This window comes from Vanessa atalanta, chromosome 18 (genome assembly GCF_905147765.1).
Source record: "Vanessa atalanta chromosome 18, ilVanAtal1.2, whole genome shotgun sequence".
In the NCBI taxonomy this organism is placed as follows: domain Eukaryota; kingdom Metazoa; phylum Arthropoda; class Insecta; order Lepidoptera; family Nymphalidae; genus Vanessa; species Vanessa atalanta.
The window spans coordinates 1447891-1474265 of NC_061888.1; the positions used below are offsets into that span (position 1 = coordinate 1447891).

Below are 26375 nucleotides of genomic sequence, written 5' to 3' on the forward strand. Positions count from 1 at the left end.
TTTTTTTACGGTTTAACAAACTCTCACACTGGGAGAGTGTGGTAGAATAAGCTACTAGTTTTCTACATAAAGGACAGCAAGGTATTGCTATGGAATGGGTGAATTCAAGGCTGTTGCCTATACTCAACATTGTTATTAACATTTTGGCATCTGCCTTAGGACATAATTGTTCCAGTTTACGTGAAAGTTTACTTTAAAATCTATCCTAATGTCTAATAAAAAAAAATTCAAATTTATTTGTTTGTATGTAGCAGGTTATATCCGGAACTGATCCATTACAATTATTTTTTCACTTATATAAAGCTACATTATTCCTAAGTTCTATAGGGTAAAAAATATATTTATATCATATTTTATAGATAAATTGCACCCGTGCAACGCCGGGGCGGACCGCTAGTGCATTATAAAAGAAATATGTAAACTGCCCTATCTTTTTTTATATTTTCTTACATATAATTAAAATATATTAATTAAAGAAAATAATACTCTTACAGAATATTCTATTTGTGAATGTCAAAAAGTACCAAATGGATACGTACAATAAGTGTATATATATGTTAATAGTAATGACTGCCTCATCGGTCTAGTGGCTATATATAAGGCCGCAGATCCCGAGATCCTGGGTTCATATTCCAGGTCGAGTCGATAAACAAATTGGGTTATTCTATACAAGAATTCTCAGTTCCAAAATCTGGAAGTTTGAAATGTGGATACACGTGCCTCAAACAGCACGTGAAGCCGTCGGTCCTGCGCATAAAATCTTTCCAGCCGTGTCGGTTCCGTCCCATGAGATTAGGACAGTACGGGAATACACAGTGCACACACTTGTGGCTGAAATCGGTCAGGACGACATTATTTTAAAAGTAGTGAAGAATAAATTGTTATAACCTTTGCTGCAGCTCAAGTTTGTAAACGAATTAAAAAAAACCTTGTTTTTTTTTTAAAATTAATATTTAATAATATTTTAACACGGAAGTAGAGATGACACGTTTAGCAATTGTGTTGTTTCTCGAGCATTTCTATTTTCCTGGCGATGTCGTCGGCAGAGAACGTGTAGTCCGCTTGCACCTCCTCTTTAATTTCTGGACGATCCCGCTTATTGCTCTGCAATATAAAGCTTGCATTGGTAATCTATACCTATATTATAAAGCTGAAGAGTTTGGTTGAACACGGTAATCTCAAGAACTATTGGTCCGATTGGAAAAAATCTTTCAGTTTTGAATAGCCTATTTATCAAGGAAGGATACAGGATATACTATCATGCAACCAATAGCAACAGAGTATCAATGAAAAATGTTGCGAAAACTGGAAATTTGTTCCTTGATTGAATTGACAGAATCTGTAATACAGTCGTGCGAAGTCGAGACGAGCAGCTAGTTTGAAATACTTATTTGAACAATGACAATGAACTATGTGTTTTATTGCAATTACCATGTAGAGGTATTTTTTGATTGTGTGTTTATTTATAATGTAGGTCGGCGGACGACCAAATAGACCGCCCGATGGTTAGTGGTCACCATGGGCCATAGACAATGGCGCTGTAACAAATATTAACCATTCCTTACATCGTCAATGCGCCACCAACCTCGGGGACTAAGATGTTATGTCCCTTGTACCTGCAGTTACACTGACTCACTCACCCTTCAAACACAACAAAACTGACTACTACTGTATTGCGGTCGAATATCTGATGAGTGGGTTGCACAAAGCCCTACCACCAAGATACAACGTAAACTTCGTCAGATACCCAGTAAAAGAAGATACCGTGAGGAAACCAGTACGATCTAAAAAAAGGCGAATCGTCACAATTCAAAACACCATTTTTCGTAAATCCATAGTGAATATCATAGATTAATCAAGCCCTCGACCAATGATGTCTCGTCAATTTGCTGTCAAATGTTGTTTATTTGGCTTTTCTCTTCTTATCGCTGAATAGAGTATACAGTTATATACCGGCATTGTTTTTCTTTTCATTCATCAAGTAATTACATACATAATCTACATTTCAAAACAACTCCTTAACGGAAATAAAATATATACATAGACCGAACATTCAAAAATAGTCCTTACTGCAACAATTATAAGGTTAATTACACATTCAAAGCTTTCAGTGAAATCGAATCAACGTGTAAATTCGTCTTTCATAACATCGTTTTTACATTTGATGCTATAAGTGGGAAATGGCAACACGCTTAATATGTAAAAATGGTACACTGTAAAACATCACATAGTACTTTATGGAAATGTTAACATAACTCCAAATATTTTTTTTGTAATAATTATGGATTTGAAATAAAAAAATTCGTTATAAATAAAAATTGACGATTATTCTCATGTTATTAAAGTTACGAGCTATTTCTTGCGTTGAATTCTAAAAGATTCTTTTAAAGACAGAATTGACACGTACCATATAAACTCACAAATCCCCCCCCCCCAAATATTTAATACTTACCCAAAAATGGGAATATTCTGGGGATATAGACTGTAAACAGGCAATCTTGTCTTCCATATCCTTGAGCCGCCTGTATATATCCGGCGCCACGGGCCCCGTGTTTAGATAGGACTCGATCGCTAGCACTCTCTCCGCGATGGCTGCCGGCAAGCCTGCCTCAGTTTTGACTGGAGCTTGATCCATGGATACAGTTTGCGGGCCCCACTCATTGTGTACTCTGCAAACTAAATAACAAATATCATAGACAAAGACGGCAATATACTGCTATCTCTATATCTAGTGTGAATTAAAAAAAAAAAAAAAAATTGTCTTGTTAAATTACTTTGGTAACTTTAACGAAATCATAAATACAATCAATGATTTTGTTAATATAGTTTTAGTTATGTTAATATGTAGATAGTTCGAAATTTGTTCAGTCAAATGTGGTTTTAATTAATAATAGATATCTAATTTATTAAGAAACATATAAAATATTAGGTCATTATTCTCATAAAATTTAAAATGTAAACATAAACACATATTAATAGGCTTATCTTCTTATGATAACATACTTTTCAAATGCCCCTTAGAATCCGTTCGTTTGACGAACTGCGTTCTCACTCTTGCACATGTCTCTATATCTTCCGTCTCGTTTTCACTTTTCGACGGAATAAAATCGTGTATATTACTTATATTAACTTGATCTCTCTTCCTTTGAATGAAATTTTGTATACGCTGTTGGAGTTCTTCACTTGATACGTTAATCTGTATTAAGTTCTTGTCTATGGGATTTTCTAGGGCCGATTGTGTTGTCTGTGGCGAATCCGGTGAATTACCTGAAGATTAGGAGATTTTGCTATGAACTGGAGTCGATTTAGGATATTTGAAAAATAATAACGCATTTTAAACAAGGAAAATATTTATTTTAACATTATGCAACAATGTACTTTTATAATTCATGCTAAAAAATAAACAATCATTTCTGTAGCTTACTGCTAAAAGGTCCAATGTACAAGTGTAATGAGGCACAAGTGTAACATTACCAAGATGAACAATACTATGCAAAAACTCACATGTTTAGGGGGGTCTTTATATTCCCCCTTTTGAGCACCAGGCCACAGACTCGTTTAAGTAATTAAACAATATTGTGCTAAATTAGCATATTAATTTAAATATTATATAAAAATAATCCCTCATCAAATGGGGATAAAAGTAAATATTTGTATGTTTTCAAAAATTTTGTATAATGATATAATCTAACAAATATATATCGATATTTATAGGAACTCAGAAACAAAAATAAATATATATTTATAATATGTAACTTTAAATAACTGTATTTTATTATGTACTTTTATACATTTAAATTATACTCGAAATTTGTATAACATTAATATAATCTACAAAAAATAATTTCTATACAATATAGGTTTCTATTATATAAATCTGCTATCCACATATATACCACAACCTTTAAAAATATACATATTTTTAATAAGCATTGAACTTTTTACTAAGTATGAATTATTTGCGTGAATACGACGTAAAATCAAACAATTTTTTAACAACAATACACACTAAGTGATATACCTTTGCCTATTCCATGAGGATGAGGATACTAATAAAACAAAAAAGAATTGTCTTTGACGAATACCTAAAGCATAGGTCGTAATTCCTTTCCTGTCTATAATCTAATAGCTCATCTGTTACTATATTTATCACCAACATCTACCTACCAGGATCCAATGCCATTTCATAAAAACATATTGGACGTGAATATCTATAAAGAATAGGAAAATATGCTCAAAGGAGTTCGGCCTAATTTTGATGATGATGACAATTAAATCGGCATCACTACGTTCCTTACTGGAAGTATATGAAAAACTGTATTCCTTACTAAAAGTCGAGACTCCGAACAAAAAGCACGAGTTATAAGAGTGGATAAGATCATAACGCCAAAATAAACAAGGCGTAAATTTAGTGCCGTATTCACGTAAAAATCCAATAAATTCTAAACTTTCCCATTACAAGCTTTACGTTTAGTGGACCACGCACATTCGACATTCTCCTTCCAGACCGGCTCGGCACCTTCATAAATTTCCTTCTTCCATATCGGCACGTTGGATTTCAACTGGTCGATGCAGTAGGACACCGCGTCGAGAGAGTCCCGGCGGTGCGGACTGCTCACAGCTATCACAACTGACGCTTCCCTACATGGCACGTTGCCCAACCTAGGGAATGGAAAGACTATTTCAATAGCGTTTTTGTTTCGTACCAAAAAAGCACACAAAAGGTGGCTGGTTATCATTGGTTTGTCTGATTTGGTAGCGACTTCTCACCATTTATTATATAGCCAAAAATAATTATAGTTTATTGTGGTATTTTGGTTAGACCAGGTATACATAAGAAGATATATCAAAAATCTCATAGTTCGCTGTTGCCTTTAATGCTAGACGGACGACTATATGTAGCATTTCTATTTGGTGGTAGAATAAATATCGGACAATAAGGCATATACTGCATACTTGTATATTGAGATTGTATCGTCCAGCACCAATATTTTTTAAAATTTTCATATCAAATCGGTATTTTTTTATTACATACACATATATTATATTAGTACGGTAAGAAATAATAATTATACAACTTCAGGAAGATATTATGTCCCTTATGCCTATAGTAACACTGGCTCACTCACCCTTCAAACCGGAACACGGTACTAAGTATTGGCGATAGAATATCTGATGAGTGGGTACCTACCCAGACTCAAAGTCCCCAAAGTATGCAAAGTACGTTTTTCATTTGTCAATTACATGTTTGCTGTGACAAAACATTTGATTAAATGTTATTATCCGAATAAACAATGTACATGTTTCTTAGGATAATAACATTTAATGTCCATTTCAATTATATCGGTAGAGGATGTAAGTCATTAGTGTACACAGCTTGTGTAACTAAAAATGATTATAGTTTACTATTTAAATTGCTTATTGTTGAATATTTCGCATTTTGTTTTCGTAATATAATTTAAGCTTCAATGGCGCAATGGTTAACAATGCCTAGCAATGTAAAACGTCGCAGGATCGATCCTGACCCCTTGGGTCATGCCCACTCCTAACGCAAGTGATAAGCTTAAAAGGAGGGGTAAATAGGGATATTAGTAATTCCTTAATTGAGTCATTGCCAGTATTGTTATTAAATCGAAATAAAAAAATAAATAATAATATTGTTTTTTTATATTGTATATGTTTCATTATTTGTCTGATTTACACACTCAATACTTATAAATAGTACTAAGTTTTTTGCCGCTTCTTCTCGGAAGAATCCAATTCTCAAACCGGTGATGCTTATATGAGTCTACTTGTAAAAAGAATATTTTGATTTTGATTACTAGAGGCCTCCGGTATAGTATATTCTAACATAGCTTTCTATACTGTCAAATGTTATACAAAGAGATTAAAACATAGACAACTTAACTACTTTTTAATAATTGTTTCTAATTAATTCCTAAAATAAATTTTCTATCAATTACACAAACTATAAAAAGTTTATAAAAAAACATTAGATCAGTTGTTTTTAAAATACATGACTGAATAAAAAAAACGCACGAGTTGTTTAACACGACAATCGTAAAATAAACATATTTTTTTTTTTAATGATTTGGAAAACGTGTTGACTGGATTATATTTTACATTTGGAAAAAGCAGAGGTATTGTGCTACAAAGCCTCGTTTTTCGTTACGCTCTTATTTTAATTTTTATTGAAAGAGGGTTTCAATGAAATTTTTCTATGTTGCTCACTTACATTGTTATTAGATTTCAAGGTGAACTAAGTATCTGATCATTATTTCACTAATCATACAAAGCATACCTGGATACAGATAACATTATGCAATATATAATTTTAAGTACTTTAATCTAAATATTAAAATAATAATAAATCATTCGATATTAAAACGATCAATATGCAAACGAGAAGCGTGGTGGGATAAAGCTCTAAGCGTTCTTCTTCAAAGGCGAGAGGCCCTTTGCCAAACATACATGTTTTGTTATACTTAAAAATGTGATAAAGATAGCAGAAGAATTAACTTATTTTTTGACAACCGCACATCTCGTGTAATTCAACACTTGAAGCAATAAATACAAGCCTAAACATTTTGCCGTTCTTATAATGATCTTAACAAGTTTTTTATCATTTAAGCGTAAAATAAACAAGTGTATTACTTATTTGCTTTTTTTAATTACATACATAACACCTACCTAAACCTAAGCAAAAAACCCCACACAATCTTTAAATTGAACGCAATGATAAAATAAATGAAAATTATTTAAATCGAATATGTACCCAATGCAAATAAACGTATGACCTTGTATATGTTTACTTGCCCTGATAATACAGAGTGATGCAATCTAAAAATAATAGCAGATAATTAACATAACTCGTCTTTAAATTTTACTTATCTTCATTTTTATGACAACGAAACTTACATTAACACCAATAAAGCGATTGTTGATACTCTATAACGGAAGACGGAACACATTGAAAAAGGACTTCACCATAAAAACTATGTAAATGAAAACCACAAAACCTTGAACCCAACCAGAATGCAACAATCAAGTATAATTATGTTAATTTTCGCCTTTGCCAAAAAGCACATACCAAGACCAGAAACATATAACATACATAAACATATATTGTAATAGTGAAAGTAACTTTGTTACACTTTCACGACTAAGCCACTGAACTGAATTTGATTAAATTTGGTATAAACCAAGCTTGAAATCCAAGGATATAGGCTACTTATATTTTTATACCTAAAACCTATGCCTAGATTCTATACAAGCGGGTGAAATCTAGATTATTATAGTTATGTAATTTACTGTCTCTCGTTAAAAGTTTAAAAAAAGAGCAATTAAAAAATATATATTTTGCATTACACGTTTAACAAGAGATAAAAAATAACATCAAAAGGCAGACTGATATTTAACATAAGTACATTCAACCTTCCAAATAAAACCGGTTATAAAATGCTTCAAGTAGTTTTACCAAAACACTTACATAAGAACATCGTCGAATTGTCTACAATTTAAAATCCAATTTAAAAAAAAACCATTGCTATTCAACTCATGATACATACCTATGATAAATTGCAATGCCATGAACGGCCGGCCACTTATTCCTGACATCATCACAAATACTCTTCATTGATTTCAAGGCCATAGATTCATATGCTTCATATTCAAGCCTTAACACCTGTGTAAGAAGTATATAAAGATAAGTAAGTGTTATGTAGGTAATCAAGGAATTGGGATTTTATTTTAATGCAATTGTGAATGAACTGTTATATGTGCTCTCTGATGGTCACCAACCCCAGGAAGACATTGGTGTAGAAAGAAATAATCCACTATTCCTTAGTTCACCAATGTAACACCTAATGTAACACCTAATGTTGTGTGTCTGTGTCTGTAATTACACTGGCTCACTTACCCTTCAAACCGGAACACAACAATACAATGTTTTCCTTCACCACTGAGCATAAGACGAATTATAAACACAAATTAAGCACATGAAAAGACAGAGAGCCTAAGTTAAATCCCATAATCTGTGATTGAGGCTCAATAAAGTGTTCTCCACTGGGTTAACTCAACCATATGCTATATATATCACTAGTTTAGTAATTAAAGAAAATATAAACCTTTTTTCCATCAAAATTATCCCTGGTAGTCCCGACAAATAACGACACAGCTCCACAGCTGTCATCCACAACTAAATCACTAACAGCGTCTACAGATAGTTTATCTACAGTCAGTTTAAGATGATCCATTACTATGTATTTATTATCATATATATACAAATATTAACCCCCACTCAACGGTGGGATAACAGCAATTTTATCACTTTCTCTTATTTCTATATCTATACTTTCAGAGCAAACTTCTTCATTTTTTGCCAAAAGTATGTTATTTTTTATCGTCTCCAAATTATAGTTCACTGCAATTAAATTTAATAATTGCTCATAACCTATTTTTCTTGGTAAACTTATTGTTGTTTCTCTCGTACCGGCCAATTCTTTGGAACGAGCAAAAAATAATAATTTTACTTGCACTCCATTCTCAATTTCCATATTTCATCCTGAAAAAAAAGGTTACTAGACTAAAATGCTTTAAAAATATTGCAAGGGTATTTAGTAGTTAATGGCTCACCAATAACTAGTAATTGCTTTTTGTTATCTTTTAATGATCACTTGTAAAACTGGTATTGGATGTAAATTGTAAAAAAAAATAAACCCAACATTCGGTCACGACGGTAAAAAACATACTGACTGAGTGACTGATTAGTGATTACTGAATATTCAATAATATGTGAATATGATGCGTATAATCTGTTACATATACTGTTTGGCATTAGTTAATATGATCTAATTAATTAAAAACGATAATGACTTAGTCAATGATAATTTTTAATAAGCTAGCTTAAATTCATTACGGTAACTCGCTATAATTATTAAATTATTTTAATAGACTATGAATTATGACTAAGTATTCATTCATTTCGTTTGAAAATAATAAAAAAAAATCAATAGTCAATACTTTATAAAATTACGACTAACATTTTACACGATTTCATTACAAAACATTTAAGCACAAAACTAACCTATATCTACAAATATCGTTCAACATTTTAAAGATATTTTAAAATTTAAATGATTTTTAACATGACAGTTTTTGATTTTGACATACTGATGGTAAGGGTGATGATTAGAAACTAGATTTCATAACATTTATGTTTACATCAATGTATAACCTTGTATGGATAAAATAAAACTACTAAGACTTATTGTAAAACCTTAAATCAGTGTGAAATATTTATAAATATGTGCCAAAAGGGCGGAATTTAGCGAATTTGAATAACAGTGTTGTAATAATGATTTTAATTTCGAGATCTCTTTAATAAAGGCATGACACATAAGTTTTTAAATGTTTTTCAACGAAATAAAATAAAAATAACAAACCTCACTTAATATGATGGGTAACAATCAACAAATCTGACATCTCATCTTAATAATAAGCAACGTTAGTATTATTGTAATATTGTTATACTCATGCATTCATTGGTCAAATCAAATGGCGCGCTTACTCGGCTTCCTTTTACATATATTTTTTTTTAAATCACTCCTACAGTTTGAAGTTCGTTTAAAACATTTACAACAAAGATTATGTAAATGATTACTATTTTTTATTCGCGTACATTCGTGTATGTTATATTAATGGTACAAAATAATTCAATTCGTTTACAATTTATTGTTTATTGCCAACGGTAAAATAAAATGGCTTGCTGTAATGTTTGCAAAATTATAATAATTATTATGATTTATATTTTGAAATAGATTAGTACAGCATGCTTTTATGAAACAAAATTATAAATTATTTAGAGTTTGTAATATCTATTGTATTAAAAATACTTTTTAGACATACTTTGGTAACTGAAATTGCAAAAATAAAATAACGTCGGTACGTGAACAGGCTACCTTAATAGTGACACTGACAGTTACAAATTAAAACTTTCAAACGGTTTAAATCCGTGACCGGTGTGAGTGTTCGAATTGAGCGTAACTGCTTTTTGGCAAGATTCCCTCGGGCGCGAGTGTTACATAAAATGAACGTCGCATTGCTTTCAGTACAAAAAGGTTAAAAATAGATTTTCAGAGTGAGTTGCGTGTTCGGACATTTTTGTTTTCATATGACATACATACGGCGTCGATTTTGTTATTACGTTTTAGAAATCAAAGTGAAACTCTGAAATCAGATACTGTAAACATTGGACTAATTTTTTGTAAATTGTGCTACTGTGTTATCAAAGTGCCGTTTAATATATGAGGAACTGAGGTGCAGGTTCGTTCCTTAGACGATAATTAATGAAAGTGTTGTGATTGAAAATTGTGTTAATAAATAAAAATGGCTCAAGTAGAGCCAATGGATATAGACAATGTTGAGAGTGATTTTGACGACAAAGAGAATTCTTTACAGAACAGTAATTTCTTACCAAGAACCCCATGCACTGAAAAAGGATATGAGGAGTTGGATGTATCAGAACTGAATATGAAATTAAGATACTCTATCACACCAGCTTCATCACCAATGTCAAAGAGTTACACGGCTAGTTGCAAGGATAACAGAACTTATAACTTTGACGAAGACAGTCTTAACAGCACCATGGTTAACAACAGTGCTAACTTAACTCGTTCATTGAACTCATCAATTAATAAGTGTGATATTGTTACAAAGTCACCTAAACTTCCCTTACAAGCTTTAACAACAGATAATTCCTCACTAAGGAGGTCACTCGATAATGACCCTAATGATATTACTATAACAGTTAATGGGATTGATAATATTGATGAAAATTTATCACTGCCAAGTACTTCATCTTCTGCCATCCAGACACCTGAAGCCACAACCCCTACAAAGGATATTACAAAAGATGATGGTGGATCACCAATTATGAGAGGTCTTAAAAGTGTACTTAACATGTTTCGTTCGTCTCAAAGTCCAATACCACCCGAAGAGAATATAGATAAGAAAGACGAGACACACTCAGAGGAAGAAGCTCAAATAAAATCTCTGGAGGTTTTAGCATCTACGCCAAAAGCTAACACTAAAAATACTGATAACAATTTGTCAAAAAGAAGTAGTCCTTTAAAAGATAGTGTGGTGTTTAATGATGATTTGGAACGAGAGTTGCAATGGAAAGATGAAACAACTATTATATTTAAACAAGAGAAAATACCTATTCATAAACTATTTCTGCAACAGTCAACATCACTGGCACTCGATAAAAAAATATCTGCTAAAACAAATGACATGCAACATTTAAACAGTACAGTTGAATACATGGATGTCTCGTATAATGAATCTGGTATTGTTGATAAAACTACAGATGTAGAAAGTCAAATAAGTGTGAATCATGTTGATGTTGCTAGTGGTGTTGAGTCTGATGGTGAGTTTCTGGACTGTGAGACAACATACACAAAAAATGAACAGATTGAATTAAAACAACAATCAAGTAGCACAATCCCACCTAATTTAGAAAATAATGATGTAATCCACGAGATATGTAATGAAATTAGTGATCAACCAACATTGAGTCAAGTAGATATGCCAAGCAATATTGAAGTTGTGCAAGCTGCAAATGTATCAAGTGTAGAGGTTAATGATGTCAATTTGAAGGAACAAAAATGTGAAACTGAATTAGTAAATGAGTTTGATGAACAAGTATCCAATGTTCCACTTAATGTGAAAACAGGATTAGAAAATTGTTCACTAGATGAAAAACTTTTAAATAAAGAAATGAACCAAACATCAGTGCTTATAACAGCTGATACTGAACAAGAACTAAATAGTGAAACAAATAAACCAGATATTTCAAAGGAGCATAGCTTAGTCAAAAATGAAGAAAATAAAACAATTAATGTTGAAAATCAAAATAATTCCACTCTGAGTAATTCCATAAATAAGGAAATCACAGATCAAAAACATGAAAAACAGTCTAATTTTGACGCATCTATGCTCTTAAATATAGTAACAGATTGTCAAGATAACATTTTATTAAATGAAAACAATGATCTTAATAATTTTATTCTTGTCAATAAAGAAAATGGAGAGCTAAATGAAAACCAAACTCAACCATTCAATTCTACAGGAATATTACAGATATATGAACAATTATCCAATCAAACTGTACATGAACATGCAAATAGTATATGTGATTTCAAGTCTAATACATTTAATTTAGAAGACCACACAGAAGACAAACTTGTTGAGAATGAACGAATAGTTCATTCTAATAAAAATTTACATGACAATTCCGCTGGTCCTGTAGATAATTGTGAAAAAAATGAAATATTCGATTCCATTGATCAAAATACTCTAGAAATCGAGACTTCTTTAAAGCAAGATGAAATTGGTATTATTGATTCAATTAAAAATAATGATAATATCAATGATTTAGAAAATGTTAACTTACAAGAATTTGAAAAAGATGTAAATTTGAATGTACCTTCAGATATTCCACTTCCTAGTGATGATGATATTGAAAAAGACAGCTTAATGGACAATTTTGTGATAAAAAGTGATGATATAGAAGAAGATAACAATTTTGAATGTATCAAAAATAATGACATTAAAGATCATTTGGAATCTTTGGACGGGATCACTGAAGAATCTGCTATAACAAATATTGAAATAAGCTCTAAAAATTTAAATATTATTTCGTCTACATCTATTATACCATTGTCTAATTCTGATGAAACTAAAGAAAACTCAATAGCTACAGAAAGCATTTCGAAATCAACAAATTGTGATTTATTAGTTAATGAAACAGAAATAATTCAGGAATCTATTCCTGTAGACTTGCCCATAAGTGGAACAAATCTGTCTTCATTAGGAACTAATGAAATTCATCAATGCCTAAACAATATTGATGCTATTAATAAAACAATTGATAATACAATTTCTGCAACTGATATATGTATTGATAGTCGAAATATTAATCACTCACACCAAGAGGTTGAAGACAAAGAATTATTAGAAAATAAAGATTCCACCTTGAATGAAGAATATAACATTAACAATTTGGATGATAATGTAGGACCTAAAGAAAATAAATTATTTGATGAAGAGATTGTGACATCTGAAAATAATAGTCCTTATGTTTCTGTTAATGACTTCGATTTAAATATTCCTAAATATGACGTTACACTGGATGACATAGAAAGTCCATTTGAAACTAAAAGTAAAATTGCTACGTCACCTCCCATTTCTCCAAAGTTATCTCGAAAAGGGTATAATATAAACTTTGATGAAATTGATGATCCATTTGCTACTAAGACTAACATAAGAATGTCACCAACTCCAGAGACTAGTCCAAATAATTCTAATGTGTCAGTAAATATTACTCAAAAGAAAATTGATATTAAAAAGAGATTACAACCGCAAAATAGAAGAAAGTCACAGCCCGAAAGAGAAAAAAGAGAAGTTACCAAAAAACGTTTCAACAGTTCATATAACTGTGATACAAGAACTAGTAACTGTAAGAAGCAAATAAGTCCTTTAAATCAAGATGACAATAAAGATGTAATGGGCAAAGACCAAACTAATGACTTTAATTGTGCAACAACTATGCTAGATGTTGATAATGTGAAATCTTTAATTACTAATGCGTTTACGGTAGAGAACTTTAATATCTCTAATAAAATTCTTACACAACCTGACGAGCCTCTCGATGTAGAAGAAAAATCATTTAATATTGAGCCCAGTGCATTAAGTTTTTCATCAAAAAATGTATTTAACCTTCCTGAAATAGATGACAAAAATTTTAATCCCTTTGCGACTAAATCTAAAATCTGCATTTCACCGTCACCGTCACCAACATTTGAAGAAGAGAATATTTTAATGGAGAATAATAAAACACCCTCGGACCATACAACCGAAATGTCAAAACAAATAGAGAATTTAACTTCAGATATGGAAAAAAATAATGAGGATAAGGTTATTTCATCAGATGTTAGTAGTGAAACTTGTTCTTCAAGAAATACCGAAAAAGATTTCACAGTGCGAGAAGTCCACACGGAAGATGAAGATACAGTTGAAGGTCCCTTTTTCGAGGGCGATGAATATGCTGACGTAGTCAAAGTTGCAGATTTTGATAATGAGACAGATATGATGCATTTCGAGGATCTACCTGCAAATATTAACCATGAAAATAAAGAAGATGGTGAACTTTTCATAGACGCCGAAGCATTTGAATTTTTGCTCAATCAAAACAAATGTAATGTAGTTGCAGACAGTGGCAAAGAAAGTCTATTTCTTAAATTCGACCCACTTTTCGCTAAAAGAGTTTCGTCAGATGGGGTTTTAGCTGCATTAAATAGGATCCAGAAGAGACAAAGTACACCTAAAAAAACACTAGAAACATCTAAACTAAATAATGTAATCAACGAAGAAAAACCATCGGTCAGTGGAACTAATGTTGCTCCAGTTGTAGAAGAAGATAATGATGAAACAATTTTGGTTACTAAGCCCATGATGGTGGTTAATCCTGCTATTAATTCCCTTGTTTCACCAAGAAAATCGGTTACACCACCTAGGATAAATAGGCGCTCGTTGACGTTTACTTCCCCTGCTATGGCTGTTATTGACAGACTTCTTTCTCTAAGTGGTAATAGTTCACACTTGGATAACGATACAACGTCGCCACGGGCAAATAGAGAATATAATGAAACCGACGTTGCTCTCACCCAACTAAGAGAACTTTTAGCCGAAAAAGAAATACATGTTCATAACTTAAGATCTGAAAGTAAAGAATTAAAGGAAAGATTAGCTACAATGGAGTCACAAGTTGAATCATTGGAGAAAGAAACTGAAGAAAGACTAAAGAAAGTTAACGACTTAAATGATCGTCTGGCAGAGAAGACGAAGGTAAATAAAAGTATGGCTGTGGTTGTAGAGGAATACGAGCGAACGATTGCCAGCTTAATAGCTGAAATGGAGCTGGAGAAAAGGCGAAATGCAGAGGAAAGGACGAGGTTAATTAGCGAAAGAGATGAACAAACGGCGCATCTAGCTAGTATGGAGGTATCATTTAGCGATTTGCACAGTAAATACGAGAAAAGCAAACAAATCATACTAAGCATGAAAGCGAATGAGGATACATACAGGAAGTCGATAAAAGAATTCGAGGACAACTTGCTTAAAATGCAGAATAATTATGAGCTATTAAAGCAGCATGCCACCTCCAAGTTAAATCATGCCAATCAGGAATTGGAGAAATTCAACAGATCACACGAATCGGAAGTTTTGAAACTTAATGCCATGATCAAACGCAAGGAATTACATATAACGTCTCTCGAAGAATCCCTTACACAAAAGACTAAGGCCAATGAAGAACTGACGGCCATCTGCGATGAGCTCATTAACAAAGTTGGATGAACTGTAATTGAATTCATTGCATAGATTTACTCTGTAACGTGTCTTGATATCGACTGATTTTTCATGACTCGCTTATGTACTTATCTTGCGATAAGTAGCATTAAGTTTAAACCTCAAATAAGTGCCAATTCTGTAGTACTAACAATTAAGACTGTTTATTGTGATACAGTTTAAAATTTTGTATTTTGAAAATAATTTCAAATTATGATTGAGAGAGTATTTCAAATTCTAAAGTATATATTAAATATTCATTACATTCATATCATATCATAAACAATACATGAAACACTAGGTTCCAGTATTTCTTAGGACAGAAGGTCGTCCAGATTTTTTTTTTCTTACATGTTAATGGTTATGTTACACTGTTCGTATTATGCTGGACATAATGTTAAATGTTGTAACTTTTAGATACAGTTTATATAACTTTGAAAGTATACATGTATTGAAAAATCTCCTTAATATTATTTGGTCGTAACTTGTTATAAACGGATATGAAAAATTATTTTTAATACTACTATTTGCTAGATTATGTTAACATTTTAGAAATATTGTGTAGTTGATTAGTATATATTTTTGGACATTGTATAATGAGATATTATTTTTATAGATATTAAATATTTTCGTAACATTAGTTTCTCCATTGGATTATGGATACATGAAGCATCCAAAATAAATTTCTGAAGAATTACGAAATGAATCTACCTATTTGAATTAAGGGTCGTTATGAATTCAATGATGGTTTAAAGTAATTTAAAAAAAACTAAAAAAATTTTCACAAGATTGGCAGATAAATAGTAGGTCATTGCCTGTTTTAATGACATATTTTTTTCTTTATTGAGGTAAGTATATGTAATACCATCATGTATCAACTTTAAGAAGATAAAAGTTTGAAATTAATCCAACTTTTTCCAATGCATAACACAATGCACAAATATTTTCTGTCGTATCAAACAATTTTAAATTAATGACTATAATATTTTTGAATCCTGTGTGCTTTACATAGCCATGCGTTAATCCAAATGTTGGGCCCAACTTAACACTAACCATTCCCTTGGTATATTTAATGTTCATTAAAATTTTCTATTTTTATAACGGAAACATGACTAGTAATTTGTGATTGACGATACTTTTTCATATTTAAAGCTCGAATTGTTGAATCTAATATTTTTGTATAATATTGTGTTATAGATAGTTTAGACACTATTTTAGTTAATAAATGTATTGATTTTGCGAAAAAAGTATTTTTATTTTTCATTAACATATGTTTATCGTTTATATGTAATTTTTTAAAATAATATCATTATCTATTATATAAAATACATAAGCATATATTTTCTACAAACACCGTTCTTGTTTTTCCGTTTTTTTTTAGAAGTGGCCTTTGATTAACTATGGGACCTTTATGGATTGTTATTATACCTAAAACGTAAATAAGGCCCTGTCTACTCTCAAACATAATGCGAAGCCGAGTATGAAATCTTTACGGCTGTAATGCAATTTGATATCAAGATGAGCCAGATTCGTTATACCGGTTCAAATTTTTTAAACAATTGTTTAATAGAGTTCTAAATGGTATACGAACTACACGGTCTCTGAATAATTGTAATGATACTTTTTTACGACGGACAGACGTATGAAAGGATGATTTGTGTTTTTATTGTAGTAGTTGGATATTGGGTTACAGTTTTTCGACTATTCTTCGCCGGCCTATTATTTTGAGGATTAAAAATACGCAATATAACGAAACAAGGCCATGCCGTATTTATTTTAAATGCAGAGTTATTATAAATCTTCTACGTCTTGGCTCAGAAATATAACATTTTATAAAGACTTAATCACTTCTTGATAAGTACGTTTGGAGCTTACTCCACTACGCTGCTCCAATGCGTGTTGGTGTACGTGTAGCAGATTTTCATTCGAAAATGAAATTTCAGTTATCATTGCCCTGGCCTGAATATGGAATCTTTGGTTAATACTTTCACCGAGCCATCAAAACATTACAGATAATTACTATCTTATATCTCAAAAGTTTCTCATAAAATTAAAGGAGAAAATATATCCTGTGTTTATTTGTATAACTTCGGAACTGATAGAAATAAATTGTATTGAAATGCCTTATAAACAAAACTCTTAATCCAATCGAAAACATTTCGATCGGCTTATATATAATTACAGCAACGTGTAAGCACTAGTTAGTAATAGATAAGTGTTATAAACTCTCATATAAAACGCTACGTGTTACGCTCATCCAAGAAATGCTATCAGCCATGACCGAATTACAAATAGATTTTAATAACGTTGACTGTGAAAGTTATCTCGAGTGAAATAGTTACGAAAATTAAACGTCTTTTGTTTATTTAACCTGAAATCAAAAATATATATTAAAATTTTGTATTATGATCTAGAATGATAACGCAGCTGTGTTATTAAGACTGGGAGAACACAGTAGAATTCTTCGAAATAAATAAATTAAAACAATGTTGAATAATTAATACCACAAATTTAACATATTTGGATTCTGAAGTGTAAAAAATTTGATAGCACAAAGGCGAGAAATACAGTCTTCAGTAAAACTGGTACGGATCTATTGTACATTCAAAATTAAAATATTCTTTATTTATGTAGACTCTTACTAAGCCTTCTTATTCTACCATCGATTCGTAATGTAGATTCTACCGAGAAGCACCAACAGGAAACAGTGTTTACGAAATACATAGTCAAACTATATGCAATTCAATTTAAATGTCCTCTATGGAAATTAACGAATACAATCATCACTTTTATAACTTATTTAGTCTTGGACTGTCTAAGAATCCTTCTCATTAAATAAAAATAAAGTTTAAATTTATTAGTGGTGAAGTCTGATGTCCATAAATATTGGTTACTGGGACTGAGATTGGAGATTTTGCCGAGAAATTTTTTTAATCTCGTTATTTTCGTTATATCGTCTTTTTGTTAACCAGGCCAAGGCTAGTATGAATTGTTCCTACTTGGTAATCTTCGAATAATAATAAAGTCTCTTTATATTCTAGAAATTAAAACTATCGCGTAAAAAACGTCTATCATAGTTCCGAAAAGTCTATTAAGAATGTACCTATATCACACGCCATATGTCAGAACATAACACGCGAGGCCGTGCCGATCAGTACCAGGAGTCTTTGTTAAAAAATCCGGGACGTCCCATTTATTGTGCATTTACTGCCGTTCTCTTGCGCACAGCAAAGGTTCCGCTGGAAAGCTAAGTCGCACGTTGCCATGGCAACTACCGACAAACATCACAAGCACTGTCAAACTCTTTCGTTCAATACGGAAGGGAGAAACGCTTCCGAATTTGGAAGTATCCAAGGGATGTACGACGAGACAGTGGAAGTGAATGCTAGAGAGATAGAAAGTCCGCCGAGCTCTGACGAGGAAGCAGTGAAGGCAGCCATGGCTAAGTTCAACCCGCCCGTGAGACACACGGCAAGGCACGACTTTGATTCCGAAAGCGAAAGCGATTCCGGCCCTGAGAAGTTTGATAATCTATCTGAGGAAGACCAGGTAATGAAAATTTTGCATTTATTTAATTCTAGTTTGTTGAAAGCTTTTATGTAGGTAATTGAAATAGATATAAAAAATTACGAAATAAGGAAAAATGCAATCTAATACGCATCCATTGAATAATTCGTGTTACATATTAATCATTATTGAGTATGTTTTTTAGTCGCCAGAAAGAAAACCAGATCAAGAAACTGCCATTAAACAGCCAGTTAAAGTGAACAGTGATTTGTCAAGACAGTCTAGCAAACGTCATGATTCTTCAAATTCTGGTACTAATAAAGCTTAAAATAGTAACGTCACCTATTTGAATTCTAAGACATTCAATTCGAAATAGGTCATTTGAATAATTTGCCTAAATATTTCATTTAATTTATACAATATGCATGTAATTTTGCGATATCAGAAACGGATAGTGCGGATGTGGGCGTCGAAATGCCAGATCCTTTAGTGGGTGGAGGCAGTGGGCGACGGAGAGGGGTTGTGATTCCAGCAGAGGGCGCTTACGATCCGAAACAGTATCAGGACCTAAAAGTACCTCCGGAATTGGAGAATGTTTTCCAATATATAATGAAGTAAGTAGGTACTAATTTAAGTTTTGTAGTAACAATTTTCGTTTTAAATGTAGCTTAAATGTAGTCAGCTAAAAGTAAAATACATGAGTAATAGCATTATTGTAAGATTATTTCGTGCTTGACATTTGCTAATATTTCGCGTTACGTTCAGAGCATCATGTGATCCGAAAGTGTGGAGTCGAGCCATATCCCATCTCAATCCTTCGATTCTTTTAAGCGAGCGTGTAAACACTTTACATAATCGGTGTAGAGGTAGTGTCACATGTTAGAACATATTAAAGGAATGCTCGTGTGGAATGGGTTGGCGTAAAAATCTGCTACAGGTATACTTTTATACGCTTATCATGAGCGCTTCTCCAACCCCAAAAAAAAAATACTGGCAAGTGTATGACTAATTGATAAAACAAAGCTTTGTTTGCTAAATATGAATATCTAAAACCTGTAGAATGTTTTACTCTTTCTAAACTTAATTTTATTTTTTTATACCATATGTAGCTTCATGTATTCATGTACATGTTCACAAAGCATATAAGTTCTATAAGACGTTTCAAGTAATTGTATGCGGACGTGTGAACGGAAACAGTACAATGTCCAATGATAAGCGTTTGTTTAAATACAAGTTTGTTTTCATTTATATTCGTTTGTGAAAGAAATAAGATAACGATGCTTTCTGTGTCGAGATTCTTGATAGAAAGGAACAAGAGTCATCCCTAATAATATAGCTCTAGATATAACCTCGTTATTTAAATAGTAGTATACCTACTACTCATAACTCAGAAGAGTCTTCTTTACACAGTAATCTGCAAATACCTCCTTTCCCTCAGGCTTTAAAACAAAAGTGGTGTCACTTTAATTAGGAATATAACAATTAGTAAAAAGCAGTAAAATTATCTGCTAAATTTATTTTGTCTGATTTCCAACTTTAATTATTTATAAGTTATTGACGTATTAACAAAAAGACGTGTCGCTTCACACTATCATAATATCCCACGCGCTCTAAGTCCCTTTTGTTTTATAATCAGAATCCTTTCCTCTTTTATTTTAAGGAAAATATGTGCAATTTGTTTCACCATACCGTACCTATGACCATAATATCGACGCGTGCCATTTTTCCTTACACCGTTGACCACAAAATTAATTATTAAAAGAAATTAAGCGCGTCACAAATTCCCTAAAATAAATTCACAATTATCAGTAGCAATCTATGATTTCCATCTATAGAGCAACCTCGGCTGATACTTCTTTACTACTTGATAAACATACAGGTATAATTTCAAAGGTACACGCCACAAAAGATCGATATAGAATACAAGCTACAGCCCTTCGTCCCGGAGTACGTGCCGGCGGTTGGCGACACGGACGCTTTCATCAAAGTGACCACTCCGGCCACTGGTTTGCGTGGTCAGCCGCTCGCCGAACATGCCTTGGAACATATTGACAATCTCGGTAAGTGTTTATTATACCTTTATTGTAATAAAATAGCATTCTTTCAAATGTTGGCTTCCTTTTATTGTATCTGGAGTTGAATGGGGAAAGTTTTATGTAATGGTTACTTGTCTCTTCAAAACAATGTATATTTATAATAATATGTTTTGTTTTCTCGGGTTGATGAAATAAAGACTCAATTGTGTTACTTTTCTGAGGATTAAAATCATTTATTATTATTATATTTTAAAAACAAATTATATTGTATATATTGTAGTAACTGTCATAATGCGACGAAAGCTCTTTATGAAAGAAAAGCGTTTACATATTATAATTGTAAGAAAACCTAACATATTTATGTCTTTTTTTATTTGTTGCAGGTTTAACAGTTTTGGACGAGCCCGCGGCGGAACAAAGCGACTCTGCTCTGCTTCACCTCCAGCTGCGAGCTATTTCCAAAACTACAAGCGCCAAGTCTACTGTAGTAAGTTTATTTTTTAAATATACAATTATAACAATGGAATGGTATCCTAAAAATATGGAATAAACGTTGAAAATATAGTAAAGGATTAATTAGAAAATTATTTTTGATTTTCTTTATATATTGAAAGTGAAATTTCTAGGCTATTCCTAAGTATGGATGTCGGTATGAAAATGAAAGTGCTTTATATCATGCGACTACGAGATTGAATACCTATACATTATTTAAACAGCAACAAACGTAAAGGTAGGTTATGGAGTCAATAAAATCTTAGATTTACATTATCCGTGCGATTCGATATTAACTTTATAATATCCATGCCAATCTTCGTAGGAATAAAGATAAACAAACCTTAGATTTAAGTATTTCATGCGATTTACTAATATCTCTGTTATATTGTGCACCACTAAGAGTTTTTTATAATATAATATATATTTTATTATTTATAATACAACACTATAACACTTAACTACTTATATCCACTTTGATTTGACTTCCTAAGTTCCGTTAACAGCCTTGAAAATGTTCAATACGCCATTATTTCACGCAAATCCATAATGAATATCCATGATTAATCGAGCTCTTGACCAATGATATCGCGTCAATTTGCTGCAAAATTGTTAATTTGGCTTTTGTCCTCTTGTGGTTGTAATAGACCTTACGTTATTCCATTTAGCTACTTATATTCAAAACGCCATTTTTGTACAAATCCGTCATGAATATCATAAATTATTTTATATCTATATTATAACCAATGTTATATCAATTAAAGCCTAAAGGTCAAATTTCTATATTTGTCTTTACAATTGTCATTGAAATTGATGTGTGTGTGTAAAAATAACATAAGCCGTTAATAATTATTAGAAGCTTTACTTAAACGTATAGGTACGTCTATTCACTCACGAAGGTGAATTAGATTATTATCGACGATAAGTGATTAAAATATGTCTCAGTATGCGTGAGACGACCAGGTAAGAGCAAAGACGGACATAAAAACAAATTAGATTATATTTGTTAAGTTTATTAAAATGTCGATTATACAAAGTGGAGGGGCGCGCCTTCGTGAGCGAATAGATGTATACCCTTTTGAGCTATGCTCATGTTCTCGTCTCGACTAAGTATAATAGGACGATAATAGCATTAGATTAATGGGGACCGACTGTTTAGTTTACAGACTATTTTTATACATTTGAAATTGTGCCCACGAAATTCCGGCTGCATTTTCAATCAATGATGAATAGAATTCATTTAAAGCATACAATGTATCGTTCTATACATCTACTATTTGAAGTGTTTTTTTAAATGACGTAGTTTAAATTTAACGATTTATGAAAATTGTTTTTTTCCAATATAATTTGTAAATAGCTTTTCAGTTCATTGACATGCGATTGAAGTCTTTATAAGCGGTTTTATTTAAACATATCATTTATAATAGTGTTGGTTAAGGAATAATGTAAGTGAATAAACGATTCACACTTAGTAACTGACGCGTTGGTCTGATAGATGTTGAAAAAGAGTAATTACTGAGTTTCTTGCCGGTTCTTCTTAGTAGAATCTACATTACGAACCGGTGGTAACTTTACTTAATATAGTTTGTAAAAGCCTACTTGAAAAAAGTTTTTTTTTTTTTTTGAAGATACGTGCAGAAACACCATTGCAGACATCGTAAATTTTAACGCAGCCTGTTTTAAGGTCCATAACAATGAATTGAAAAGGGCTTTAAACTGTTCTCGTTCTACTTTGATAAGGAACCGGAGTCGATTGAACCCACGATGATGAAACTAACAATCTTAAATGTCTCAACAGAAACATGTCTTAATAATGTTCTATTATAATTATACGTATGAAAGAAAGTCGATCCGTTGTTTGTGGACTCGATGAGTTTCCAAAACGAGTACAATAATTCTGATGAAGTAAATTATGACTATAATCTATAGAATTGATTAATATCTAGCCTTAAAATAATTAACATTAAATACCATTAAATATGTCGTTTTTTTAGTTTTCTTCTTTTACTTACATTCGTTAAATGTAAATAAAAATAATGTAATAATTATGTAAGAGCCGAGATGGCCCAGTGGTTAGAACGCGTGCATCTTAACCGATGATTTCGGGTTCAAACCCAGGCAGGCACCACTGAATTTTCATGTGCTTAATTTGTGTTTATAATTCATCTCGTGCTCGGCGGTGAAGGAAAACATCGTGAGGAAACCTGCATGTGTCTAATTTCAAAGAAATTCTGCCACATGTGTATTCCGCCAACTCGCATTGGAGCAGCGTGGTGGAATATGCTCCAAAACCTTCTCCTCAAAGGGAGAGGAGGCCTTTATCCCAGCAGTGGGACATTTACGGGCTGCTAATGCTAAAAAAAAAAAAATAATTATGTAATGTATGTATGTTTGTTTGTTATATATGGACCAGGATCGTAAATAAACATATTTTAATAACTATTAGAATGCACGTTTTTTATCTGTTTTTTTTTTGAACAATTTGATAGGGATTCATATTATATTTATTTCTATTCACAGTTAACACGGAAGATAGATGACGCTGAGAAGAACCCGAAGGCGATCGAGCGCTGGGTCAAGGACGTGAGCGAATTGCACTCTGCCAAGCCGCCGCCCACCTTCTCCTACGCTAGGTAAAGTTGACATAAAAATATGTAGAATACTTACGTTGATAAATAATCGCGTGGGTATAATGAGTGCCTATATCGTGTTTTTCGTGAATTGTAAATTTTGTTAGATTTTCATATAAGTATATAGTTTATTTTTTAAAAATTATATATATGTATATACTTTTCAAACAACATTTTTGTAGCTGACTGTACTGTGATATCATTGTCGCCAGTGTACCTAATTGTCATTGAATTCAGCAACTGTATGTTTTATTAGAAGATTTTATTTAATTTATCTAGTATGTCGAGTCTTTAAATTAAACGAGAGTTTGTATTGGGTACATATAAAACAATATAACTAACCGCCACACCATTTATCCAAAGTAGAATTCGATATTTTCCGAGTCATATCATATATTGAAAATTCTTTAAATTTTTTCTTAACTTAGTCAGTAATTTTTAGTGCCTCGGTTGTGGTTAGAGCCGTGATGGTTCAGTAGTAAGATCGCAGGTTCAAATCTGGACAAGCAGCAGTGAGTTTTCATTTATGTACTAAGTGTCAATGCTCGGCAATGAAGGAAAATTGTACGTAAAGCTGCATGTATCTCTGTAATCTGTTTGTAGAAGGTCTTGTCATTTCTTTTAAAATGGCGTCGCATTGTTATTAGTGAGCAAAAATAAATTATGGTCATAATGTTATATGTTTTTATTTTTATATATGTATGTATGTAGTAACAAAATGATAAAAATAATTCAATATCCTATGTTTGTTACGTGTTATTGAAGCAATCGTGTAATATATGTGATCAGTTATTGAATTACTGTATACTATTTTTAATATCAGTTACTATAATAACTGATATTCCCTTCGACATTACCCGTGTAATGATAAAAGTTAAGTTTACAATAAGCTTTCTAATTTAACATCATAATAGTTAAATGATTAAATCTACTTTCTCAACATATAAGCATTTGATCGTGTAACGTCTTATTATGGGGCGTGTTAATGAGAAGTATTAGAGCGTTAAGCGTCATGATATATGTATATACCATTGTGGCCGCGCGGGAAATATTCATAGTATTCTGATTATCTGACTCTTTGTGTCTTTAGATGAGACTGTAGCTCACGAATGCTGTTTATTTAATCTTTTCCTTTGGGAATGGGAACTTTTTCTTATTTTAGAGAGTAAATTATTTAAGGTTCCGTAAAACTATACAAACTTAGTTTTCAGTATTCCAACATTATTTTTTTAACTAAGCCTAAAAGGCATTATCGATCTATTAATGCTATATAATGCTATTTACAAATAAGGTAGAGTAATAAATAAAAATGTTAATTTAGAATTTTATTTTTCAGTAAAATGCCTGACATAGACAGCCTCATGGAGGAATGGCCAGACACTATGGAGGATACGTTAAACGAGGTTGGCTTCCCTCCCGCCAACATTGATTGTTCACTGTCGCAATACATAGATTTAGTCTGTGCTCTATTTGACATTCCCGTGCAGGGTGACACACTCAATGACAGAATACAAGCTCTGCATTTGCTGTTTAATCTGTATTCCGCTGTCAAAAACTCGCAGTTGTTCGCTGAGAGAGAAAAGGAAAAAGGAGTTGGAGGATAAAATAAAATTACATTTTTATACTATGTTGGTTATTAAACTGTACACTTATTAAGGTGTATATTATATAAAATTATTTATAAGCCATTGTATAAAATTATATAAAAAAGAAAACATTTCAAATGAATACCTATTATTAGTCCAATCATATTATGTTATCAGAGAATATTTGACAACTACAGATTCCAACACTCTTTTTTAGAATTTTTCCTTTCCTTCTTTACTGCTTATGACAGTTTGAAATAGTTCCACGAAAACGAGTTAGCGATAAAATCAGTATCCTAGCTAGATCACTAATACGAAGCATGTTATGGATATGTGATTTCGAATCTGAATACGGATATGTTAATTACATTTTAATGGTTTCACATCCGATTGTTTCGGGTAGTTTCAATTACAATATTAGATTATTTGGAAATTGCAAAAAAGATTATTTGGTATTTAGTATTAGGTATCTGATAAGTAACAACCAAACGATTTGTGTAGGTATGTGTATAGAGTTAGAGCTTAAGTTAGAGATTTATTTTTGGATTTATTTGTAGCATAACATTTTATTTGTAAATTATATTTTTCGTTATATTCAAAATATATGACGGTGTAAAAGGTGGTAAATAAGGGTTTTTTTTTCAGGAAGATTTACCAATTATACTGTTCGTTGTACATAAATGAGTTGTAGATAATTTAATAAAAACATATTTTTT

The 26375-nt window shown here is 31.9% G+C and overlaps 5 protein-coding genes across 7 annotated transcripts in view; 2 read left to right on the forward strand and 3 right to left on the reverse strand.

Moving 5' to 3' along the window:
- Positions 1–954: 954 nt before the first annotated feature.
- On the reverse strand, positions 955–8255 carry LOC125070796 (molybdopterin synthase catalytic subunit). The gene is made up of 6 exons (XM_047680768.1): positions 8127–8255; positions 7569–7684; positions 4487–4662; positions 3004–3267; positions 2453–2676; positions 955–1104 (listed from the first exon to the last, which is right to left on the reverse strand). The coding sequence occupies exons 1-6, from the start codon at positions 8253–8255 to the stop codon at positions 991–993; spliced, it is 1023 nt and encodes a 340-aa protein (XP_047536724.1). The 3' UTR covers positions 955–990.
- Positions 8256–8288: 33 nt separating this feature from the next.
- On the reverse strand, positions 8289–9181 carry LOC125070798 (molybdopterin synthase sulfur carrier subunit). Of its 3 annotated transcripts, none has more exons than XM_047680773.1 (2): positions 9086–9181; positions 8289–8563 (listed from the first exon to the last, which is right to left on the reverse strand). In XM_047680773.1, the coding sequence occupies exon 2, from the start codon at positions 8553–8555 to the stop codon at positions 8289–8291; it is 267 nt and encodes an 88-aa protein (XP_047536729.1). In that variant the 5' UTR covers positions 8556–8563; positions 9086–9181. The 3 variants fall into 3 exon arrangements, with proteins under 3 accessions (XP_047536729.1, XP_047536730.1, XP_047536728.1); XM_047680774.1 differs by having other exon boundaries at positions 9042–9104; XM_047680772.1 differs by lacking the exon at positions 9086–9181 and adding an exon at positions 8635–8986.
- An 835-nt stretch (positions 9182–10016) lies between these two features.
- On the forward strand, positions 10017–16610 carry LOC125070795 (leucine-rich repeat and coiled-coil domain-containing protein PF3D7_0703800-like). Its single transcript, XM_047680767.1, has one exon. It carries the CDS (start codon positions 10387–10389, stop codon positions 15415–15417), a length of 5031 nt encoding a protein of 1676 aa, XP_047536723.1. The 5' UTR covers positions 10017–10386; the 3' UTR covers positions 15418–16610.
- A 595-nt stretch (positions 16611–17205) lies between these two features.
- Positions 17206–26375, reverse strand: part of LOC125070797 (cell growth regulator with RING finger domain protein 1-like) — a 51546-nt gene continuing 42376 nt past the window's right edge. Inside the window, exon 8 of the transcript XR_007119890.1 lies at positions 17206–17216. The gene's annotated coding sequence lies outside the window, so the exon portion shown is untranslated. The remainder of the gene's footprint in view (positions 17217–26375) is intronic.
- On the forward strand, positions 18673–25727 carry LOC125071097 (intraflagellar transport protein 46 homolog). The gene is made up of 7 exons (XM_047681188.1): positions 18673–18957; positions 19121–19226; positions 19361–19529; positions 20809–20975; positions 21335–21438; positions 23964–24076; positions 25410–25727. Exons 1-7 carry the CDS (start codon positions 18673–18675, stop codon positions 25675–25677), a joined length of 1212 nt encoding a protein of 403 aa, XP_047537144.1. The 3' UTR covers positions 25678–25727.

Coding starts and splice junctions, on each gene's coding strand:
- LOC125070796 (XM_047680768.1), bottom strand. CDS start 8,255: ATGGATCATCTTAAACTGACTGTAGATAAACTATCTGTAGACGCTGTT. Junction 2,677..3,003: donor TTCTAAGGGGCATTTGAAAA/GTATGTTATCAT, acceptor TTTGTTATTTAG/TTTGCAGAGTACACAATGAG. Junction 1,105..2,452: donor CAGAATATTCCCATTTTTGG/GTAAGTATTAAA, acceptor TTTATATTGCAG/AGCAATAAGCGGGATCGTCC.
- LOC125070798 (XM_047680773.1), bottom strand. CDS start 8,555: ATGGAAATTGAGAATGGAGTGCAAGTAAAATTATTATTTTTTGCTCGT.
- LOC125070795 (XM_047680767.1), top strand. CDS start 10,387: ATGGCTCAAGTAGAGCCAATGGATATAGACAATGTTGAGAGTGATTTT.
- LOC125071097 (XM_047681188.1), top strand. CDS start 18,673: ATGGCAACTACCGACAAACATCACAAGCACTGTCAAACTCTTTCGTTC. Junction 20,976..21,334: donor GGAACATATTGACAATCTCG/GTAAGTGTTTAT, acceptor TATTTGTTGCAG/GTTTAACAGTTTTGGACGAG. Junction 21,439..23,963: donor CAAGCGCCAAGTCTACTGTA/GTAAGTTTATTT, acceptor TTCTATTCACAG/TTAACACGGAAGATAGATGA.